At 45.2% G+C, this 22,978-nt stretch overlaps 1 protein-coding gene across 1 annotated transcript; it reads right to left on the bottom strand.

The window, feature by feature from the left end:
• Window positions 1–449: 449 nt before the first annotated feature.
• LOC147241851 (isoamyl acetate-hydrolyzing esterase 1 homolog) lies at window positions 450–14,112 on the bottom strand. Its single transcript, XM_086191482.1, has 4 exons — window positions 13,714–14,112; window positions 4,850–5,011; window positions 4,664–4,773; window positions 450–1,109 (listed from the first exon to the last, which is right to left on the bottom strand). Exons 1-4 carry the CDS (start codon window positions 13,820–13,822, stop codon window positions 933–935), a joined length of 558 nt encoding a protein of 185 aa, XP_086047608.1. The 5' UTR covers window positions 13,823–14,112; the 3' UTR covers window positions 450–932.
• Window positions 14,113–22,978: the final 8,866 nt, after the last annotated feature.

The raw sequence follows: 22,978 nt of genomic DNA, 5'->3' as shown, positions 1-22,978 counted from the left end.
CTGATTATTAAGACGACCGCCATCATTAAAACTACCTTCATGTGATGAATCTGCTGCATTGCTACATGCTATGCAAAATCATTAAGTGGAAGCTTCAAGAATATATACTTTATATCGACCTATAAATATCTAGATATCTATACACAAACACATCTATATCTTTCTATAGACGGACAGATGGATGTCGATCTCAGCTAAGAAAAACAAGAGTCCATCTCTAGTTAAAAAACTGAAGGTCAGTCAGTTTGGAAAATTACAAAAGCTTGAACGTGTCCCCAAGAGCAGTCACAAAAACCATCAAGCGCTACAACGAACCGGGCTCATGAGGACCGCCCCAGGAAAGGAGGACCAAGAGTCTCCTCTGCTGCTGAGGACCAGTTCACCCGAGTCACCAGGCTCAGGAATCTCAAGTTAACAGCACCTCAGATTAGAGCTCAGATAAAAGCCACCCAGGGTTCTGGTAGAAGACACGTCTAGACACCCACTGAGACTCAGAGGAGACTGAGCCGATCAGGCCTCTGTGGTCCAACAGCTGCTAAGAAACCACTGCTAAGGAAAAGCAACAAGCAGGAGAGATTCGTTTGGGCCAAGAAACACAAGGAATGGACATCAGACCAGTGGAGATCTGGGCTTTGGTCTGAGGAGTCCAAATTAGAGATCTTTGGTTCCACCTGCCGTGTCTTTGTGCGATCGATATTTTTTGTTAGAATGACACCACCTTTCAGACAAAATAATGGTCAATCTGCTGCGCTTTAATATTTGTTAAACCTCTGTTGATTATAAGCTGCTTTTGAGCAGGTGAGAGCAGCGTCAGCTACCATCGCCATGGAACCGCTGAAGCTCGCTGGCCAACCTTCTTCTTAGTCCAGACTTCAGGTGAGTGATTTCTGCTGCAACATGTCCATCATACAAAGACATTGTCCTCATCCTCCTCACTGGTCACAGAGCAGGCTGGTCTCAGGGCTGCTGGTGTCCACGTCCCCCCAGTAAGGCAGGATGAAGGGCAGGTGGGCTATGCGTCTCTCCAGCAGACCCCACAAGTGCTGGCTCACAAACTGGTTGCCCTTGTCAGAGAGGTGGAGCCCGTCAGACAGGTAGATGGTGTGGTCCTGGAGAGAGTCCACAGGCTGGATTTAGACAAAGCACAGGTCCTGAATATGGAGATTTCTTTCTTTCCACATGAAACAGAGGAACAGCCATTTATGGTCTTCAGTATACTGAGCATCACACACTCTTACATCTGGATGGAGACTTGTTTCCCCTGTATCTTCTTACATTTATTGAAATGGTCTTTTTTTTCTTCCTCAGAGCACCAAGGAAGCTTCCTCTCTTTATTTTGTCCCAAAATGACTTCATGTCCATTAGAAATGGCTTCTCTTGAGTCTTTTTTGTGTGTGTGTGTTTTTGATTCTTTATCTCAGTGGGTATCTTTTTTTAATCTGTTTATTTGTCATTTGCTCTTGTAATTGTAAATAACTGTAAAATAAAAAAATAACAATTCATTTATTAATATCTTCCAGTTTGACTGGCGATGTAGAAATTCCTTCTAAAACACAGTTTTATAAACAACAGTTTCCATGTCTGACCCTCCCATTTCCCTCGGCCCAGTCATTAGGGCCTGAGCCAGAAGGTACTTCAGGCCAAGACCCCATGATGTTTCGTAGTCAGAGAAACACAAAGTCAGGGCTAAAAGCAGTAAAAACACACACTTAGGAACATCGCAGGCCTCTAAAAACATAACAGGAGGGTCCGGGGGGGGGGGGGGGGGGGTGAGGTCTGCCATTGAAACCAATGGTGGCAAAATTATATCTGAAATTGCTTCGTTTTTTTATTAGGGCCTGAGCCAGAAGGTACTTCAGGCGAAGACCCTATTATGTTTGCTCGACACACTTGTTCTTTCTTTATTCCGCGAATTCTTTAACGCTTAATTTGACCCCCTGAACATGCATGAAATTCGCTGAAATTTGGCACGCACGTCCGGTCTGGCGAAAAATTTAATATTTAAAAAAAGCGCTCGGTTCCCATTTTAGAAGCCCTCAAAGTGGGGGAGACACATTTCACGCTTACAATGGAAGTCAATGGGGAGAGCGCGTCCTCTCAGGGTACATACTGTCAAACAAATGCTTCTCACATCTACACCATACATCCCACAGCTTTTAAAAACACACCACTGTATTCCTGGCAAAAATCCCTACAAAAATATGGTATTATGTGTCACTTTTGACCAACGTATGCCGAGGTATTCAGCTTTTACACACTACAATTCTGTTAATCCTCCTTCTCTCCACTCTAGCACAGATGGCAGAGATTTGTTTACTGTAGTCATGGAAACCACAATTGGCGCTTCTCCGCCCTCATGTACATTCTCTCAAACAAACACTTGTAGCTTCTAAACTAAAACACTCACAACTTCAAAAAACACACCATTGAATTCCTGACACAAAACTCTACAAACTGGTGTCTTTACATTTCACTTTTGACCAACATATGCAGAGTTATGACTGTTTTTCACAGTAAAACTGCCAAAATCCTCCTCTCTCTCCACTCTGACAGAGATGGCAGAGAGCGAGCAGAGAAGGGAGGGGCTCTTAAAGGGCCAGCTCTCAACTCTGCACTCACACTGTGCAGCGCACTGAGGCTCGTATCTCCTAAACTACAAGGCCTAGGAATTTGCCGATTACACCGTTGGATTCGGGCCGGTGTCAAGGACGCGGCCGCAGGCCCTAACAATGCTGCTTGCAGCTTTAATTGTAACCTCAGTTTCCTGTCCTCAGCTGACAGCAGCAACATCTGGTGTGGTTTTCTGCTGCTTTAAGGTATGGCATGTTGTGCATTCAGAGATATTACTCTGCATACCTCGGTTATAACGAGCAGATATTTGAGTTTTTGTTGCCTCTCTATAATCTAAAACCAGTCTGCTCATTCTTCTCTGACCACCAACATCAACAAGGAATTTTTGGCTACACAGCTGCTGCTAACTGGATAGTTTGTCTTTGTTGGACCATACTCTTATTAACTCTAGAGATGGTTGTGCATGAAAATCCCAGTAGAGTGTGTTTTTGCAGCTGTTTAAAAATGCTCTGTTACTTTTAGTATTTTTGAATGCATTTTTTTTTGCTGTGGTGTAAACATTATTAATATTTTTATGATGTTTGTTATTCCTATATTTTCCCTGCTGTATGTATTTTGGCTGGAAGAGCAGCTGTTACCAAGTGTAGTGGTTAGGTACATTGCTCACTATATTAGGTACACGTTGCTAGTACCGGCTTGGACGCCCTTTTGCCTTCAGAACTGCCTTAATTCTTCATGGCATACTTTGAACAATGTGTTGGAAACATTCCTCAGAGATTTTGATCCGTATTGGCGTGACAGCATCATGCAGTTGCTGCTGCTTGGTCAGCCTCACATCCATGATGCCAATCTGGTGACTTTGGAGGCCATTGGAGTACAGAGAACTCATTGTCATGTTCAAGAAACCAGTTTAAGATTATTTGAGTTTTATGACGTGTTGCATTATCCTGCTGGATATAGCCATCAGAAGATGGGTACACCATGGTCATAAAGAAATGGACATGGTAAGTGACAATACTTCGGTAGGCCGTGGTCTTTGAATGATGTTCAATTGGGACTAAGAGGCCCAAGGTGTGTCAGGGGCCCAATGTGCCAAGAAAATATCCCTCACACCATCACAGCACCACCACCAGCCTAGACTGTTGATACCAGGTAGGATGGATCCAGGATTTCATGTTGTTCACGGCAAATTCTGCCCCCCCCCCCCCATCTGAATGTCACAGCTGAAATCAAGGCTCAGACCTCACGATGCTTTTCCAATATCCATCCATCCATCCATCTATTGTCTTCTGCTTATTCCTGTTAAGGGGTGTTAGGGGGCTGGAGCCTATCCCAGTGGCTATGGGCAAGAGGTGGGGTTCACCCTGGACAGGTCACCAGTCCATCACAGGGCCAACACAGAGAGACAGACAACCATTCACACTCACAGTCACACCTACAGTCAATTTAGAGTATCAATCAGCCTCGTCCTCTCTTGATGTCTTTGGACTGTGGAGGAAGCTGGAGTACCAGAGAGAACCCACACAGGAACAGGGAGAACATGGAGACTCACACAGAAAGGTCCCGTGCCTGAGCCCGGACTCAAACCCAGAACCTTCTTGCTGTGAGGCAACAGTGCTGACCACTGCACCACCGTGCTGCCACTTTTCCAATATCCTGTTGTCAAGTTTTTTACAGCCTGCGCTTAATTAGGGCCTCAGCCTGAAGGTGTTCAGGCGAAGACCCTATTATGTTTGCTCGACACACTTGTTCTTTCTTTATTCCGCGAACTCTTGGACACCGTTGGATTCGGGCCGGTGTCAAGGACGTGGCCGCAGGCCGCGCGGGGGCTCAGGCCCTAACAACGCTGCTTGTAGCTTTAATTTTATCAGCTGATTGGTTCATTTATTCACCGATGTTTCCTTGAAGAATCAAAAACAAAACCAGAAGTTTCATTCAAAGAAGTTACTGGAGCTCATTCATCTTTTCTGCACACAGGAAGCTGACTTGCTGACTAAAATCAAGCGTTCAATCAGAGTGAATTCATCAGAGGCGCGCAAAGTGTTTCTGTCCCGTCTGTTCTTCGGCTCTTCTGTCCCTTCTCGCAGCCCACCTGTCCATCCTTCTGCATGAGCGTCCACAGGTCCAGGACGTCTGCACCACACTGACCTGCCGCCTGAGCGTACTGTCCCGCTACGGCGTTGTGGTGATTCAGAGGACTCCCTGGGAGACACGTACACAAGCTCTAATTATCTCTGCAGGTTGATGTGTGAGCCAACAAGGACGGAACATGCTCAACCTTTCAGAACGCACTCCTTCTCCCAGGCTGGCTCGTGGAGAGGAGGAGGGGTGATGAAGATGATTTTATCTGCCGATACTCCGGCAGAAGCCAGAAGCCTGGTGATCTCCTTCAGGTTCTCGGAGTACTCCTGCAGAGGAACATGCTGCTGAGGGTTCTTATCTACACAACAGGAACATCAAAAGGAATGATCAGTTATAACGTCGCACCATGACACTTTTAACACAAGTAACACGCACACACTATTTTTTGGGTGAGCACATTCATACCAGCTGACCGCTAGTTAGCTTAGCACATCTGAATGGTAGTGGATGGTAAGTGTTAGCGTACCTCTGTCATGCCTCATCAAATACATCCGCTTCAGGGTTTTGTCTGTGCAGCAGCCATCATCCTCATCCTCTCAACAAAATCAATGATTCTGTTTAGTAGGTGGACATTTAGAGGCGCTGCACAAAATCACTGCACTGGTAAGAGGAGGTGGAGCTGCTGCCATTTTTGACAGACGTTTAGTCATAAATCCCAAACCCCAAATAAGTTTCAATTCATTTGAAAGCCTGATTCTTGGTTTGTCTCGTCCAGCCCCTTATTTATTGTAGTGTACCGCCCTCCTGGTCCTCACTCTGAATTCTCAAGCGTTTATATCCAGTTTAGTCCTCAAATCAGATTAAGTCATTATTGTAGGTGACTTCAGTATTCATGAGGATGTTGATAACTCCTGCATTTCTCTCTCTCTTCTAGACTCAACTGGTTTCTGTCAGTCTGTTCATGAACCCACTCACCGTCACAACCACACCCTCCACCTCGTCCTGACTTATGGAATTGAAGCTGAACATCTAGTTGTATTTCCACAGAAGGCGCTTTTTATCAGACCATCAATTAATCACTTCTGAATGAACACTGATTGACTACACCGTTCTTAAGGTGCAGCAGGCACCTTAAGAACAACTTTGGACTCAATTGCCCCACTAAAAAAGAAATCTATGAATCCAAGGAAACAAGCACCTTGGGACAATTCAGAAACCAGACAGCTGAAACAAAAACCCCAGAAGTTAGAGAGAATATGGCGCTCCTCCAAACTGGAGGAGTGTCATATAATCTGGCAAGACAGCCTTAAAAGTTATAAGAAAGCCCTTTGTATAGCGAGAGCAGCCTACTACTCGACACTAATAGAGGAACACAAAAACAACCCCAGGTTCCTCTTCAGGATTGTAGCCAGACTGACAGAGAGCCACAGCTCCACTGAACCAAGCATTCCTGTTTCCCTGGGCAGCAAAGATTTCATGGATTTCTTTAATGACAAAATTGTCCTTATTAGAGAGAAAATTCACCTCCTCCTGCCATCAGCTGACAACATGGCACCTACAACCTCAGAAGCCTTAGAGGCTGCTGGAGGACCAGATGTACACTTTGACAGTTTTTCTACTGTGAGCCTTCATGAGCTCAGTTCAATCATTTCCTCCTCTCAACCATCCACCTGTCCTCTAGACCCCATCCCAACTAAGCCTAACTAAGCTAATCCCTCGTTAGCTCCTCTGTCTTAGACATGATCAATGTGTCACTGTTAACTGGTTACGCCCCACAGTCCTTTAAAGTTGCAGAACTTAGACCCCTTCTCAAAAAAGCAACCCTGGATCCAGAAGTTTTGGCCAACTACAGACCAACATCAAATCTTCCTTTTCTCTCCAAAATTCTGGAGAAAGCAGTTGCAAAACAGCTGTGACTTCTCCACAGCAACAGCCTATTAGAGGGTTTCCAGTCAGGTTTCGGGGTTCATCATAGCACAGAAACAGCACTAGTCAGAGTTACCAATGACCTCCTACTAGCATCAGATGAGGGACTGGTCTCTGTGCTGGTCCTATTAGATCTTAGTGCAGCTTTTGATACCATTGACCACCATATCCTTCTACAGAGACTGGAACATGACATTGGCATTACAGGAACTGCACTAAACTGGTTCAGGTCATATTTACTAGGTTGATCTCAGTTCGTACTTGCTAATGATAAACCCTCGTAAACCACTGCAGTCACTTATGGTGTTCCACAAGGCTCTGTGCTTGGACCAGTCCTCTTCACCCTTTATCTGCTTCCTCTCGGTCACATTATTAGGAATCACTCAATTGCTTCCCAGATCCCGGGTGCTGCTGGAGGAGGCTGCAGACCTGAAGAGGCTCAACCTGCCACCCGTAGCTCCACCTGCTCACGTCCCCATCTGTCCATCAGTCTCTTCCCTTCTCTCTCTCTTTATCTCTGTCCAACTCTTTCCTTCTGCATATCTGTCTTCCTCCATTATCTGTCTTTGTCTCTGCCCCGCTCTCCTGCTCTCTTTCCCCCCAACCGGTCAAAGCAGAAGGCCGTCCCCATTGAGCCTGGATCTGCTCGACGTTCCTGCCTGTTAAGAAGGTTTTTGTCGCCGCTGTTGCAGGACGTGCTTGCTGATGGAGAGTTGTTGGGTGTAAATTGATTGAAGGAGTGTGGTACTGGACCTGCTCTACCTGTAAAGTGTCATGAGATAACTTTTGTTGTGATTTGGTGCTATACAAATAAAATTGACTTGACTTGGTTTTGTCATGAAGGTAGTAGCAGTCGTATCCAAGTATCTGATTACACAATTACAATATCTCTCTAGCCCGAAATTCTTTACAAACCTATTTATATTAATAAAAGCCAAAAGTATTTCAAAGTAATTGATGACGTTTATTGGAGCTATGCTAACACTTCCCATCCACCAACATTCATTGTGCTAAGCTAAGGGTGGGCCTTAGCTCCCCATATCAAGTATGCAGAGGACAACTTTGCCCCTTTCACACTGCACCAAAAACTTGGGTCAACACGGGTTTTTCTGCACTCTGTGGGTCGTGTTGACATTTCGACCCACATCGACCAACTCGCCAAGCGACTCGGATATTTAGCAGCTCGGTTCGCCTGCAGCTCAGGAGAAGCATCAGAATGGAGTAAAAATGGAATGGATCCCACTTCAGTCAAAGATGGACAGCTTGTATCGTCCCGTGTTTAACGTCCTCTTGTCCCTCCTCAGAATCAAGAAATGCTGAAGGACCTCGAGTCGGCGTCCGTGCGCATCGTCAAGCATCCTCAGCTTCCCTCCTCCTCCGCCGGCCGGACCGCGCCCTCCTCCCTACTCCTCAGCAGCAGATGAGCGAGTCAAGCGCTCCTCTCGGGGCCAGCAGCAGCAGCAGCAGTACCCCGGCCCCCGGGCCGAGCTACGTCCCTACCCCGGACAGCGCAGGGGGGTTACGGATGGCCACCATCCAGGAGGACACCAGCAGCGGCTCTCACCTGGGAGAGGAGGGCCAGCAGGAAGATTTCACAACCGGAGGAGCCTGCTCGACGGCTACGGGATCCTCCTACGAGGATCTGACCGAACAGACGCAGCAAGCCAGAGACCGGCGGCCCCTCAAGAGGCAGGAATGCTTTGACACCAAAGAGACAGAGTGCTGAATTCCAACCATCACAAGCACCCTAATGCTTTCGGGAACATGCACACACACGCAGCATTATGTGCATTTTTCTATTAAGAGCCGTGTCACTGGTCACATGTGTGTAACAGAGCTGATGAGGACACCAGTCCAAGGACCTGATCACCACTGTAGATGAAACAGATTACATGTTGCTGCAGTTAATTGAGATGTGATGTCATATTTTCATGTGCCATTGGTGGACAAGCCTTTTTCAGTTCGGCAGGTGGGTCCCGGCCCACTTGCTAGCTTTGTCTCGGACCAGAGCCCCAAACCATTACAATGTCCCCCAGTGGCAGCCTGTTGTATAGATACATGTCAGGGCAACACAGTGCTACAATCCTGGTTCAGAACAGAGCGTCAGGTTAAAAGCTTCCATTTTGCTTTCCTTCACCCACTAAAAACCTCATATACCAAGTACTGTCTTTAATGGTCCAATATTTGTAGAAATGAATATTTACCATTGATATTAAGTGTATCTGTGTAGAAGGAAACATTTCTGTATAATACAGACTGATGATGATTGTTGTGTCCTGGATCTTTGTGTCATAGCTGCACTTGGAAGGAGTGTCCGTGTTCCTGGAGACTTGTTTTAGAAACCCCTTGACTGTGCCGTTTCATCATTGGCGTGTTGAGGAGATGCAGGCTGGTGTGTTTAAGCATCCATCATTTTTATGTGGACGATTCATACATGAGTACTCGGGAGTACACAGGCAGTAAGTACATCACATATTTAATCATACAGAGGATTTTTCTGTAGGCAGAACCAATCGGGTATCATAGCTCGATTGTTAATTAAGAACAACAATCAAAAATAAACCATCTCTTTGAGATGTACTGAGTGACTGAGACATCTTTCACTGCCCAACAGGACTGAAGTCATTCAGTCGCTCCTGAGAATCTTTTCTCTCTGATTCCCATTAGCTGACTGACATCAAAAGGCTCTTGAGGAGCAGTCGTACTAAATACGTGATTGACATACTTCAGTTGGACCCCCAGTAATGACAACCACTGAACCTTCTCTGGTTTTGAAGTCATTTCTTCTGCAGCAAGAAGGGAACGTGGATAGCCGGTCCTTCAGGTTGTCCAACATCCTGCCTCTTGATTTGCTGTGCGTGTGCCATCTTGAATCACGCGTCTCGCCGCTGTTGCCTGCTGTGTTTTAACTGCGACGAGTGACATGCTGATGTCTGCTGAGTGGACGTGAAGCGTTACCACCCAGGACTCACCTGTGTTTGTCTGTCAGATGAAGGATGTGTGGATTATTAATGATTCTATGCATAGAAATGTTCTTGCTTGCATCACTCACATGCATCTATTAATTAGAAAATAAACTTTATTGTGAAATCTGAACCTTTTACGCTTGTTCTCACCTTTATTGTAACAGGAAATACGACGTAGATGAACAGCGTGAGTGCAATCCAGTGTCACGTGCTCAGGTGTCTGCACTACAAAGAAGGGTCAAGGGAAAAATAGATGAGATTCTAATCACAACTTTTTGTTCCCTACCACATGAAAATATTAGCATTTGCTTCTATTCCAGCGAGGCCTTTTAAATAATTGGGATGCAGAAGATAAAGTCGGAGAAACATCAATTTTTGCAAGTTAAGGGGCTTTGTTGTCAAATGAATATAAAAACATAACTCAAAGTGACAAATCTGCTGTGCAACATTAAAAGGACAGGTAAGTGTAGCATTGTCTCAAGCAGAGAAGGTCCAGGTATGGCTGAAGTTTGTTAAAACATTCCATAGTTAACTTTGTCCCTGGAGCTCTTCAGAATCTTTCAGGAAATCAGGAATATAATGTTTGTGTGTGTGTGTGTGTGTGTGTGTGTGTGTGTGTGTGTGTGTGTGTGTGTGTGTGTGTGTGTGTGTGTGTGTCCACACTGGGGCCTCTCTGACTTTGACATCAAAGTTCTGACCTCCATCTCTGGCTCTGATCTCCAAATTCTGAGTTCTGAGCTCAGTTGGTGTCAGAGTTCTGTCTGAGATCTCTGCCATGTCTGTGGTTTCATGTTAACCTGTCATCTGTGTGATCTAAAGGGTGATTTTACAAACATATAAAGAAACTCGGCACCACCAGAGATCGTATGAACACACGGAGTCATCAGACACCGAAGCAGCATTTAAAACAGGATTTCTGCAAACCAAGACAGAACCTGTGTGACAGCGACATGGAGACGGGAACCTTTGTTCAAACTGTGGTCAGAAAAAGACCAAGAGAGGATTCTGAGGATTCAGAAGACGTGGGAACATTTTACCCCCCGGCAAAAAGAGCGAGGACCTCGCTCTTCCTGCCCTGGTGTGACTTCCAGTCGTCTGAGCCTGACGTTCACTGGTGTCATGAGGGGACTGAATGTCGGACTTTGGCCAGGAGAAGGAAGAGGGATGAGTTAGAAGACTCAGACGAGGACGCTCACACACCTCCACTCAAAAGAGCGAGGCACTCTTCATCCCCTCTCCCTTATTGTGTGTCAGTGCCTCCAAGCGTCTGCCAGGCTCCAAGTGAGGGTCCTGGCCTTGTGAAGACAGGGACGGAGCAGGGCTGCGGTGTTGTCCATCCTTCAGTGATCAAGATGGCGCCTCGAACTTCCTCCTGCGACAACACCGAGCGCACAGCCACACAAAGCAACCGTCAGACACGGATGGAGCAGGGCTGCAGTGTTGTCCGCCCTTCAATTATCAAGATGGCGCCTCAAACTTCCTCAAGTGGTGACCAGGATGGAGCCCCAAGCGTTGAGGAGACCAAGCAGTCGTTTGTGTTCGGTCAAAATATCAAAGACCGAGCCAAGCTGGATGATCACAGCACAGAGGAGTCCACTGATGACAGCTTGCCATGCAGCAACTATTTCATGGAGTACCTCTCTGCCACCAATGAAATTAATGGAAGCAGTTCCTGTTGGACAACGTCTGGGGACTGGCAGAGTCTCACCAACTGGAAGTCCTCCAGTGAAGGTGAGACAGGGGTTTCAGCTGCCTCAGCTGAGGACCTTAATCCAAGAGGTGACCCAGATGGAAGCCGAAAAGAGACAGAGACCAATGTGTCTTTTGTATTCGGCCAGAGCATTGAAGACAGAGTCAAGATGGACGTAAAATCAACAGAGGAATCAACGGATGACAGTGTGCCTCCAGAGAGCACAAACTATTTCATGCAGTACCTCTCTGCACACAACCAGCTGACAACAAGCAGCTCAGATGGTTGGGCGAAATCTGGGGGCTGGCAGAGTCTCACAGACTGCAAGTCCTCCAGTGAAGCTGAGACAGAGGTTCCAGCTGCCCCAGCTGAGGACCTTCATCCAAGAGGTGACCCAGATGGAAGCCGAAAAGAGACGGAGACCAATGTGTCTTTTGTATTCGGCCAGAGCATTGAAGACAAAGTCAAGATGGTCGTAAAATCAACAGAGGAATCAACGGATGACAGTGTGCCTCCAGAGAGCACAAACTATTTCATGCAGTACCTCTCTGCACACAACCAGCTGACAACAAGCAGCTCAGATGGTTGGGCGAAATCTGGGGGCTGGCAGAGTCTCACAGACTGCAAGTCCTCCAGTGAAGCTGAGACAGAGGTTCCAGCTGCCCCTGCTTCCACAACCTCTCTGTTGGAGTCTGCAGCAGCATTCATGGAGTCAACGGCCCAGAAGTCCTGCACTCTAGAAGAGGTCGCTGTTCAAACTGGAGAGGAATCAGAAGACAACATTTTGCAGATGCAGTGCAAACTGTTTGTCTTCGATAAGTCAGGTCAGTTGTGGGTGGACAAAGGCCCAGGGTCCCTGAGGCTAAATGACCTGGTGGGGACAGGTGGAACAAAGCAGTCCCGCCTGGTGATCAGGGCCAACGGCAGCCTGCGGGTGCTGCTGAACACCACCCTTTGGCCCCAGATGAAGGTGGACAAGGACGGCACTAAGAGAGTAAGAATTACTGCCATGGACGCAGAGGACCAGGAGGTCAAGGTCTTCCTAGTATCTGGTGTTCCTTATGATGTGGAGCAGCTGGCTACAGGTTTACAGCGCCGAATTTACACCCTCGCTGCCACTGCCAAGGAGGACGCGGATTATGACCCTGAGGCTGAGTGGTGAAAGGACACCGGGAAGAACTTCTCCACTCAGGCCCAGGCTGGATTCAGGAGGACATGAGGACAGCCTGCTAAGAAGCTCCTGATGGCATCTCCACCGACATCCCTGACCAACACGGACCTCCAGACATGAGAAGATGGGCTCCAGGAAAAAAATCCCCTGTTCTGTGTGCTGGGCTGGGCTACATCTCCTGTTGTTCAAATAAAGACTGAAACAATAAAACTTCTGCTTATTGTGTTGCATTTGTTTTCGCAGTGTGAATTTCCTATTGTCCTATGTTATAATGAATAAAGACACACACACACACACACACACACACACACACACACACAGGTTTACCTTTATTACCTTTCTTTTGGTCTAGTAAAGAGTAGAATTAACCCTCTCCTATCCCAATAAGGTGATTTTATTGCTTTTATGTGTGGTTGCTACTCTGTCCAGAAGGCCGACTGAAGGTAAGATGAAGCAGGTGGCTCATGATGGCTCTCTTGTTTGTCTGATTATTAAGACGACCGCCATCATTAAAACTACCTTCATGTGATGAATCTGCTGCATTGCTACATGCTATGCAAAATCATTAAGTGGAAGCTTCAAGAATATATACTTTATATCGACCTATAAATATCTAGATATCTATACACAAACACATCTATATCTATCTGTAGACAGACAGATGGATGTCGATCTCAGCTAAGTAAAGAAAAACAAGAGTCCATCTCTAGTTAAAAAACTGAAGGTCAGTCAGTTTGGAAAATTACAAAAGCTTGAACGTGTCCCCAAGAGCAGTCACAAAAACCATCAAGCGCTACAACGAACCGGGCTCATGAGGACCGCCCCAGGAAAGGAGGACCAAGAGTCTCCTCTGCTGCTGAGGACCAGTTCACCCGAGTCACCAGGCTCAGGAATCTCAAGTTAACAGCACCTCAGATTAGAGCTCAGATAAAAGCCACCCAGGGTTCTGGTAGAAGACACATCTAGACACCCACTGAGACTCAGAGGAGACTGAGCCGATCAGGCCTCTGTGGTCCAACAGCTGCTAAGAAACCACTGCTAAGGAAAAGCAACAAGCAGGAGAGATTCGTTTGGGCCAAGAAACACAAGGAATGGACATCAGACCAGTGGAGATCTGGGCTTTGGTCTGAGGAGTCCAAATTAGAGATCTTTGGTTCCACCTGCCGTGTCTTTGTGCGATCGATATTTTTTGTTAGAATGACACCACCTTTCAGACAAAATAATGGTCAATCTGCTGCGCTTTAATATTTGTTAAACCTCTGTTGATTATAAGCTGCTTTTGAGCAGGTGAGAGCAGCGTCAGCTACCATCGCCATGGAACCGCTGAAGCTCGCTGGCCAACCTTCTTCTTAGTCCAGACTTCAGGTGAGTGATTTCTGCTGCAACATGTCCATCATACAAAGACATTGTCCTCATCCTCCTCACTGGTCACAGAGCAGGCTGGTCTCAGGGCTGCTGGTGTCCACGTCCCCCCAGTAAGGCAGGATGAAGGGCAGGTGGGCTACGCGTCTCTCCAGCAGACCCCACAAGTGCTGGCTCACAAACTGGTTGCCCTTGTCAGAGAGGTGGAGCCCATCAGACAGGTAGATGGTGTGGTCCTGGAGAGAGTCCACAGGCTGGATTTAGACAAAGCACAGGTCCTGAATATGGAGATTTCTTTCTTTCCACATGAAACAGAGGAACAGCCATTTATGGTCTTCAGTATACTGAGCATCACACACTCTTACATCTGGATGGAGACTTGTTTCCCCTGTATCTTCTTACATTTATTGAAATGGTCTTTTTTTTCTTCCTCAGAGCACCAAGGAAGCTTCCTCTCTTTATTTTGTCCCAAAATGACTTCATGTCCATTAGAAATGGCTTCTCTTGAGTCTTTTTTGTGTGTGTGTGTTTTTGATTCTTTATCTCAGTGGGTATCTTTTTTTAATCTGTTTATTTGTCATTTGCTCTTGTAATTGTAAATAATTGTAAAATAAAAAAATAACAATTCATTTATTAGTATCTTCCAGTTTGACTGGCGATGTAGAAATTCCTTCTAAAACACAGTTTTATAAACAACAGTTTCCATGTCTGACCCTCCCATTTCCCTCGGCCCAATCATTAGGGCCTGAGCCAGAAGGTACTTCAGGCCAAGACCCCATGATGTTTCGTAGTCAGAGAAACACAAAGTCAGGGCTAAAAGCAGTAAAAACACACACTTAGGAACATCGCAGGCCTCTAAAAACATAACAGGAGGGTCCGGGGGGGGGGGGGGGGGGGTGAGGTCTGCCATTGAAACCAATGGTGGCAAAATTATATCTGAAATTGCTTCGTTTTTTTATTAGGGCCTGAGCCAGAAGGTACTTCAGGCGAAGACCCTATTATGTTTGCTCGACACACTTGTTCTTTCTTTATTCCGCGAACTCTTTAACGCTTAATTTGACCCCCTGAACATGCATGAAATTCGCTGAAATTTGGCACGCACGTCCGGTCTGGCGAAAAATTTAATATTTAAAAAAAAGCGCTCGGTTCCCATTTTAGAAGCCGTCAAAGTGGGGGAGACACATTTCACGCTTACAATGGAAGTCAATGGGGAGAGCGCGTCCTCTCAGGGTACATACTGTCAAACAAATGCTTCTCACGTCTACACCATACATCCCACAGCTTTTAAAAACACACCACTGTATTCCTGGCAAAAATCCCTACAAAAATATGGTATTATGTGTCACTTCTGACCAATGTATGCCGAGGTATTCAGCTTTTACACACTACAATTCTGTTAATCCTCCGTTCTCTCCACTCTAGCACAGATGGCAGAGATTTGTTTACTGTAGTCATGGAAACCACAATTGGAGCTTCTCCGCCCTCATGTACATTCTCTCAAACAAACACTTGTAGCTTCTAAACTAAAACACTCACAACTTCAAAAAACACACCATTGAATTCCTGACACAAAACTCTACAAACTGGTGTCTTTACATTTCACTTTTGACCAACATATGCAGAGTTATGACTGTTTTTCACAGTAAAACTGCCAAAATCCTCCTTTCTCTCAGCTCTGACAGAGATGGCAGAGAGCGAGCAGAGAAGGGAGGGGTTCTTAAAGGGCCAGCTCTCAACTGTGCACTCACACTGTGCACCGCACTGAGGCTCGTATCTCCTAAACTACAAGGCCTAGGGATTTGCCGATTACACCGTTGGATTCGGGCCGGTGTCAAGGACGCGGCCGAAGGCCGCGCGGGGGCTCAGGCCCTAACAATGCTGCTTGCAGCTTTAATTGTAACCTCAGTTTCCTGTTCTCAGCTGACAGCAGCAACATCTGGTGTGGTTTTCTGCTGCTTTAAGGTATGGCATGTTGTGCATTCAGAGATATTACTCTGCATACCTCGGTTATAACGAGCAGATATTTGAGTTTTTGTTGCCTCTCTATAATCTAAAACCAGTCTGCTCATTCTCCTCTGACCACCAACATCAACAAGGAATTTTTGGCTACACAGCTGCTGCTAACTGGATAGATTGTCTTTGTTGGACCATACTCTTATTAACTCTAGAGATGGTTGTGCATGAAAATCCCAGTAGATCAGCAGTTTCTGAAATACCCATGTCCAGCCCGTCTGGCACCAGCAACCGTGCCATGTACAAAGTCACTTAAATCCCCTCTCTTCTCTATTCTGATGCTCAGTGTGAACTTCAGTAATTTGTCTTGACCATGTCTACATGCCTAAATGCATTGAGTTGCTGCTCTGTGATTGCATAATTAGCTATTTGTGTTAACAAGCAATTGAATAGATGTCCCTAATAAAGTGGCTACTGAGCTTGAGCCTTTAGGACCTTGGACAGCTCTTGTCTGCCACACTCACCAACACCCCGTGTCATAAGGAATGAGTACTGAACTCTGTGCTGTTATGGGGACCAACCAGATTACATCATGTTACATCAATGAATGCCATATTTCAGTTATGCGAGTAGAAAATCCAGCAAAAACATACAATAATGTTCATTTCAATCCCTCAGCATGGTCATGCATATACATACAAGCGCTAACTTGGAAATTGAGGCTCTTGACACTCGTGTGATGCTGAATAACGACTGGAGAGTCAACATCCATAGTGTCCTTCATATGAGAGATGCTCACTGTGGAATTTTCCAATAATTTCAGCTACATTGCAGTCCATGGACAAAAGATACCCTTCTGTTTCGGTTGGCCATCACTCAATACTTCAGGCAGCAGCAAGTACTTACGTTTGACATCCTGCCTTTTCTGTTTCCACTGTACACAACCAGAAAAGGCAGGACTTTCACTGTTAGAAAACAATAGCTGTCACCATATTAGTCAGACAGAACACGCCGTGTGTGCTCAACCGTATTATAACATTAGAAACAAGAACAAATAGTCCTGGCTTTATTCTGTAGCAAAGTATCTGCTATACTTTGTTGAATGAACAGACTTCTGGCCTCCAACCTCAAACTGTCAAGGCCCACTTCATCCATCACTTAAAACTTCCTTAATAAATGTACAAAACAATTCAAATTTTCTTCCTCCATCTCACCACCCTTCATCACCCGAGCAGTAGGTTTCTCAGGGTGCTTTTTTGAGTCTTCTGTCTCATTTACATCTGACATCTATCACCTCCAAGCTGCCATTGCCAAAGTCTCACAGTTCACACTGGATCTTTGTTAATGATCCAGCGCCAAATCTCTCCAACTAGCAGCCAGAAAAACTTCAGACATGCGTATATAAACAGAAAACTAGTCGAACATCTGGAGAATCAAACTAAATTCTGCCAAAACACACTGCATCCTCTATACCACGGACCACCATCAACTTAATCATATACACCAGCAAATCAACATCAGCAAATAATTCGTTGTTTTTTTTTTAATTTTTTACCTGCATCGAACATCAATGACCTGGGAAAAAAAGCCAACAACAAACTGAACCACCCTGTGATAAATGTTGGGGGGATTCCATAAAGCGTGCCTGACATACCTCCCCCCACTATACCAATACGCTGTCCTTGCCAAGGTAACATCATTGACAATCGGAGTGCATGGTGATATCAGCGTGTCATTAGTATTGCCAATATTTTTTGAATGTACAGTATGTTGGTCTGATGGCTGAGTTTTGCTTGTCTCTCTTTGCCTTTGCTCATCATCTGTTTTTTAATAGTGAGAAATGTGGTAAATGTAAAATTCATGGGGTTTTTAAAATGTTTTGGTGATAAAGACATCATGTTGTGTTTCTCATTATGTGAATTTATGGGCTTTGTACAGATAACATGCACCCATCCATCCATTTTCTATAACGCTTATCCTGTTAAGGGTCGTGGGGGGGTGGAGCCTATCCCAGCAGCTACGGGCGAGAGGCGGGGTTCACCCTGGACGGGTCACCAGTCCATCACAGGACCGACACATAGAGACAGACAACCATTCACACTCACAGTCACACCTACGGTCAATTTAGAGTATCAATCAGCCTCGTCCCCTCTTGATGTCTTTGGACTGTGGGAGGAAGCTGGAGTACCAGAGAGAACCCACACAGGAACAGGGAGAACATGGAGACTCACACAGAAAGATCCCAGGCTCAAACCCTGAACCCTCTTGCTGTGGGGTGACAGTGCTGACCGCTGCACCACCGTGCCATCCACAGATAACATCAGCTTTGCTAAATATTGGCCACTGGGCACATCAAGTGTAAAGTATGGACATATAAGCTATCGTCAAAAAAATTCATTTTGACATTCAGGTTCAACTTCTGCTAACTATGCAACTTCAAGGACTACAGCTGGTGCACACAGACCCATCATATCAGCAACTATTACATACATACATCACATACTAGCATCATCAAGACTCTAATACCTCAGCAACAAGCAAAGCAATGAAGTCAAGTCAAGTCAACTTCATTTGTCGTGCCAAATCACAACCGAGGTTATGACTGACTCTACAAATGTAAAGTCTCACGACTTCAGACTCACTCTTTAATATTTACACCCAACAATTCTCCACGAGCAAGCACATCAGAGACAGCGGTGATGTAAACCTTCCTTTTAACAGCCAGGCACAGCGAAGGGGGAAATGAGCAAGACAGAAGAAGAATGAAAGGGACAGAGATGGGGAGACCGAACCATATGAAAACCACCTCCAAACATCATACCCGACCAGCTTCCAACCTCTACCCCTACCAAGACCTCCTCTCAGAACAAGCGTGTGTGCATGTGTGTTTGTGTGTGTGAGAGAGAGAAAGAGCAGCCACATGTAATAAATGATCGGATGATTGATCAGAGCATCAGTGTTTGAGACAAAGTAACATTGAAGAAATGCTAAACCCATTAATTCTCAAAGATGCCTGTAGTCCTTGGATGAATATCTGATTGATTGTTGATATTGGTGATTGTTATTGGCTCAGAATTCACAATTTGTTTAGTGATACTTTGTCTTGGAGAAAAATTCTCTCTCTTTATCGCTGTCACCCTCACTGGTGTTGACATTGACTTCAGTGGTTTTTAAGTGCCAGGGCCGATTATTTCAGTCCCATTCTGCTATTGGTAGTTTAGCTATGCAGTTACGGAAGGCTCAAAGGGGTTTGACACGGCCCATAAACCCACATCAACTTTACAAACAACCCTCAACTTAGCAGGGGGGAGTGCTTACTTGGCATGCAGGATTTGAACAGACAAAACAGGGACCCATAATGATCCATCTTGGAACCCCCCTCCTGGTTCAAGTATGGGCCTACAAGACAGAAGTAGACATTAGGGAAGCTAGATGGAAGTAATAAAAATACTTCAACCACAGTGGAAAGAACCCTCTTTAAATTCTTCGACATCCCTCTCCGTCTCTACCGGCATCTCTATATTAAGTTTTGATTTAATTATGGAGTTTATTTGATGATAATGCATCATTTAATGATCCTGCTCCTTTAAATTACAAGATGGGATGATGTTCCCGTCAGTGACGGCACTTTGTGTTGATACTCTGCCGCCTTGCAGTGACTTAGGGTTTTTTTCATGCAGAGATTAAAAGGTCATGCCGAAGAAGACGAGGTGGGAGATACGTCCCCATAATTTTTTGTGTCTTGTAACTTTTGTGTCTTTACATGAGAAAATAATCATTGGATTGTTTAATTCTACAGAGGGATTTGGATAAGACCTCAAAGGTGCCAAGGATATTTTAATGTTGAGATTGGCAAAGATTTGCCCCGCCAGCCATTCCCACATGCATATTAAATTATGGTTTCTGTCACCTCACGCGATTTGATGTCTGGCAGTTTAGGATAAATAATAGTACTTCACCTCTAGTGCAGCAAGACCACCCTTTCGTCTTGGCATCAAGACTTTCTTGAGGCTTGTTTTTGGTTTCTTGTTACATCACACAAAAGATGAGAACAGAGGTTTTAGCACCTTGAATCAACTTGCTGGAAACTGCATGCGTAAGGCTGACGAAGCGAACGAAAATATTGGGTGAGCGTTCATCTTCGACACGCCAGCCCTCCCTGACAGGGACACTGACAAAGAAGACCATCTCGTAATCATCATCATTTACTTTTGTCAACAACCTTGGACCAAATAGATTTGGAATGTTGGAGCCATGTGTTTATAACATTCAAGTATCTGATTCCTGAAGGTTTCCTGATGAACTGGGCCTTATCCAGATCAGTAGAAAAGGTACAAGTCGAGAGGGTGTGTGTTACATTGGCTCCCTCCACATGGACAGCAATATTTCAACAACACCGGAAATAAGGCACAGGAAACAGCACTTTCTGACTACTTTAACATGAATAAGGTCAGAGTATGCAATAATAAAGTTCCTAACACTTTACAGTGTTAGTGCCCAATTTGCCCTGTATAGATAGAATTGGATCTGTAATAGGCTCCATCTAATGATTGTTTCTAGGCTAAAACTTTCACAAAGGTTCCTCTGTATATCCCTCTAGAGACTCATAATGCACGATAAATGTGAGATGTCTGAAGTGGACTCTGCTTTAATGGGAAAATACTTTGAATGTTATTTGTGATTTCTGACAAGAACTTGCTCCCCCAGTAGCTGAACAAACTCACCACAGGCTGATGTGGAAAAATATCATGGAGTCTTCCTGCCTACAATGGCAACAACTCTTTTTAGTCCAATACTGGACCTCAACTGCTCAATTTTATATTGCGCTTTTCTACCTCAGCGGCACTCAGAACGCTTTACAGCGTCATCTCATTCACCCATACGGTGAAGACTGCCATGCAAGGCGCCAACCTACTCAGCAGGAGCAATTACAGGTTCAGTATCTCGCTCATGGACACTTTGACATGGTCACCGGGGTCAAGGATCAAACCAGCGACCCTTGGGTTGCTAGACGGTTGCTCTAACCCTGAGCCACGCCGCCCACAAATCTCAGGGTGCAGTTCACAACTGGGTTAGGAAAGGATGAATTCAGTGTTACAAGGAGGCAAACTTCTGGAAATCCAAATTACAATACAAAATATTCACTTCAATTCAAAATGTCTATTTACTCCAAAACTTGTCAGTTCAACTTTTGGATAAGCCCAACCCCCTGCTTAGTTACAGCAAAGTTACTTCCTGGGACGTCAGAGGTTCTAAACTCCGACAGAACACTGTTGCTACAAAAGCAAACATTGGTTGGAGGCACTTGTTGTTGATTAAATAACTTATTTAGGTTACCGATAGGGTCAAACCTTGCACCTGGGGCACATGCAATAGTGACACATGTTACCTGGAGAGGTTGAGAGGAGATGTTAGATTTATTCCTTTCCCCCCACACCCACATCCAAACCTGTTCAATATCTATAACAGGATAAACGGTAGAAAATGGATGGATGGAATAGCAGAGAAACCCTCCGGTCCACCAGGAAGAGTGTCATGATCCTTGTGTTGTGTTCCTGTTTTATTTTGTAGCTCGTGTCCTATCTTCCTGTGCTCCCTCCCGTGACTCCCTCATGTGTGTCACCTGGGTGTCATTTCCCCCTGTGTATTTCACCTCTGTTTCTCCCTTGTGGGATCCTTGTCTTTGTTTTGTGGTCCCTGTGCCACTGTGGTTTCGAGCAAGTTTAGCTTTCAGCCTGGTTTTATATCGGTTTTGTTGTACTTTGATTCTGTCCTGGACTTTGGCCTTTTGATTTGTTAATTTGTTTACTCCAGTTTGTACCTTGAGCCACCTGAGCTGTTTCTTCTCCTGTTTGTACATTCCTTGGGACCTGTTTTTCCCCCGACTTACAGTCCGTGACAGAAGAGTTTGTAATTTAAAACCCTTTGTCTTGTCTCTCACATCAGGACACTGCCACCTGCACTCATCTAAATTAGATACATGTAGGAGATCCTGAATTATTTAATGAATTGCATCAAGGAAGAACTATGTAGCTGGATGGATCGCTGCAGGAGTAAATTTCTTCAAGAATGGCTTGATGCTGATTTTTCCAAAGACATGTTAACTAAGACTGCAGTGTGAGGCAGTTTCCTAGGTCAAATAAGGACTCGTTATTCATAAATGAAAGAACTTTAACTCGCTCAACATGATCTGGATATAGTTAAACCACAGGGATGCTCGTTTCAGTACTTGTTGCTTTTATGCAGGTTAACAATTGCAGTGAATTACCAAGAGGGAGGATGAACTTAATGGTCTAACAGCTGGTACACAATATGGGCCAGAACTCATCCATGCTGGCACTTCTGATTTTTGTACAAATGAGTTGCTGTTCTTTGGTCTTAAGAAAGACCCCCTCTGTGAGTTACTGGTACCTACTGATGTCAGTGCTGTGAGGGCGCATTGTAATGGTGCTCCACGTGTTAAACCTGTTAAAATAGAGTAGAGTACTGTGTGTGTGTTTGTCATGACAAGAGAGCTGTGTTGTGTGTACACATATATGTCACAACTGCTAAATTAGGGTTCCTGTACTTTTTTTTGTTTTTTGTTGTTTTTTTTTGGTCCAATTAAGGCACTGGGGCAGCACGGTGGTACACTGGTAAGCACTGTCGCCTCACAGCAAGAAGGTTCGAGTCTCGGCTCCAGCACAGGATCTTTCTGTGTGTGTCTCCATGTTCTCCCTGTTCCTGTGTGGGTTCTCTCTGGTACTCCAGCTTCCTCCCACAGTCCAAAGACATCAAGAGGGGACGAGGCTGATTGATACTCTAAATTGACTGTAGGTGTGACTGTGAGTGTGAATGGTTGTCTGTCTCTGTGTGTTGGTCCTGTGATGGACTGGTGACCCGTCCAGGGTGAACCCCACCTCTCGCCCGTTGATGCTGGGATAGGCTCCAGCCCCCCGTGACGCTTAACAGGATAAGCGGCAGAAACTGGATGGATGGATGGAATTAAGGCACTGCTTACAGCAATGAGCTAACTCCAACCAAACCTGCTAATTTGACTCACAGGTGCAGTCCTGTTGTGTGGGGCCGCAAGGGAAAGCGTGAGAGGTTTGCACACATCCCTGCAAAGGATCTAGCATAAAAGCCTTGTTAAGAAACAATGGCTTGTTTCAATAATAGCTAAATGTGCAATGACCACAGGAATAGTTACGTTTCCTTTGGTCTTAAACAGTCTAAATTACCAATAGTAAATAGTTTAAAATGCTAAGTTTTGCAAGA

The sequence above is a fragment of the Aulostomus chinensis genome, chromosome 21 (assembly GCF_037954235.1).
Source record: "Aulostomus chinensis isolate RoL2024-O1b breed Wild chromosome 21, RoL_Achi_v1.0, whole genome shotgun sequence".
Lineage (NCBI taxonomy): Eukaryota > Metazoa > Chordata > Actinopteri > Syngnathiformes > Aulostomidae > Aulostomus > Aulostomus chinensis.
Note: the sequence above shows the minus strand (reverse complement) of the source record. Positions and strands in the feature narration are given on the sequence as shown.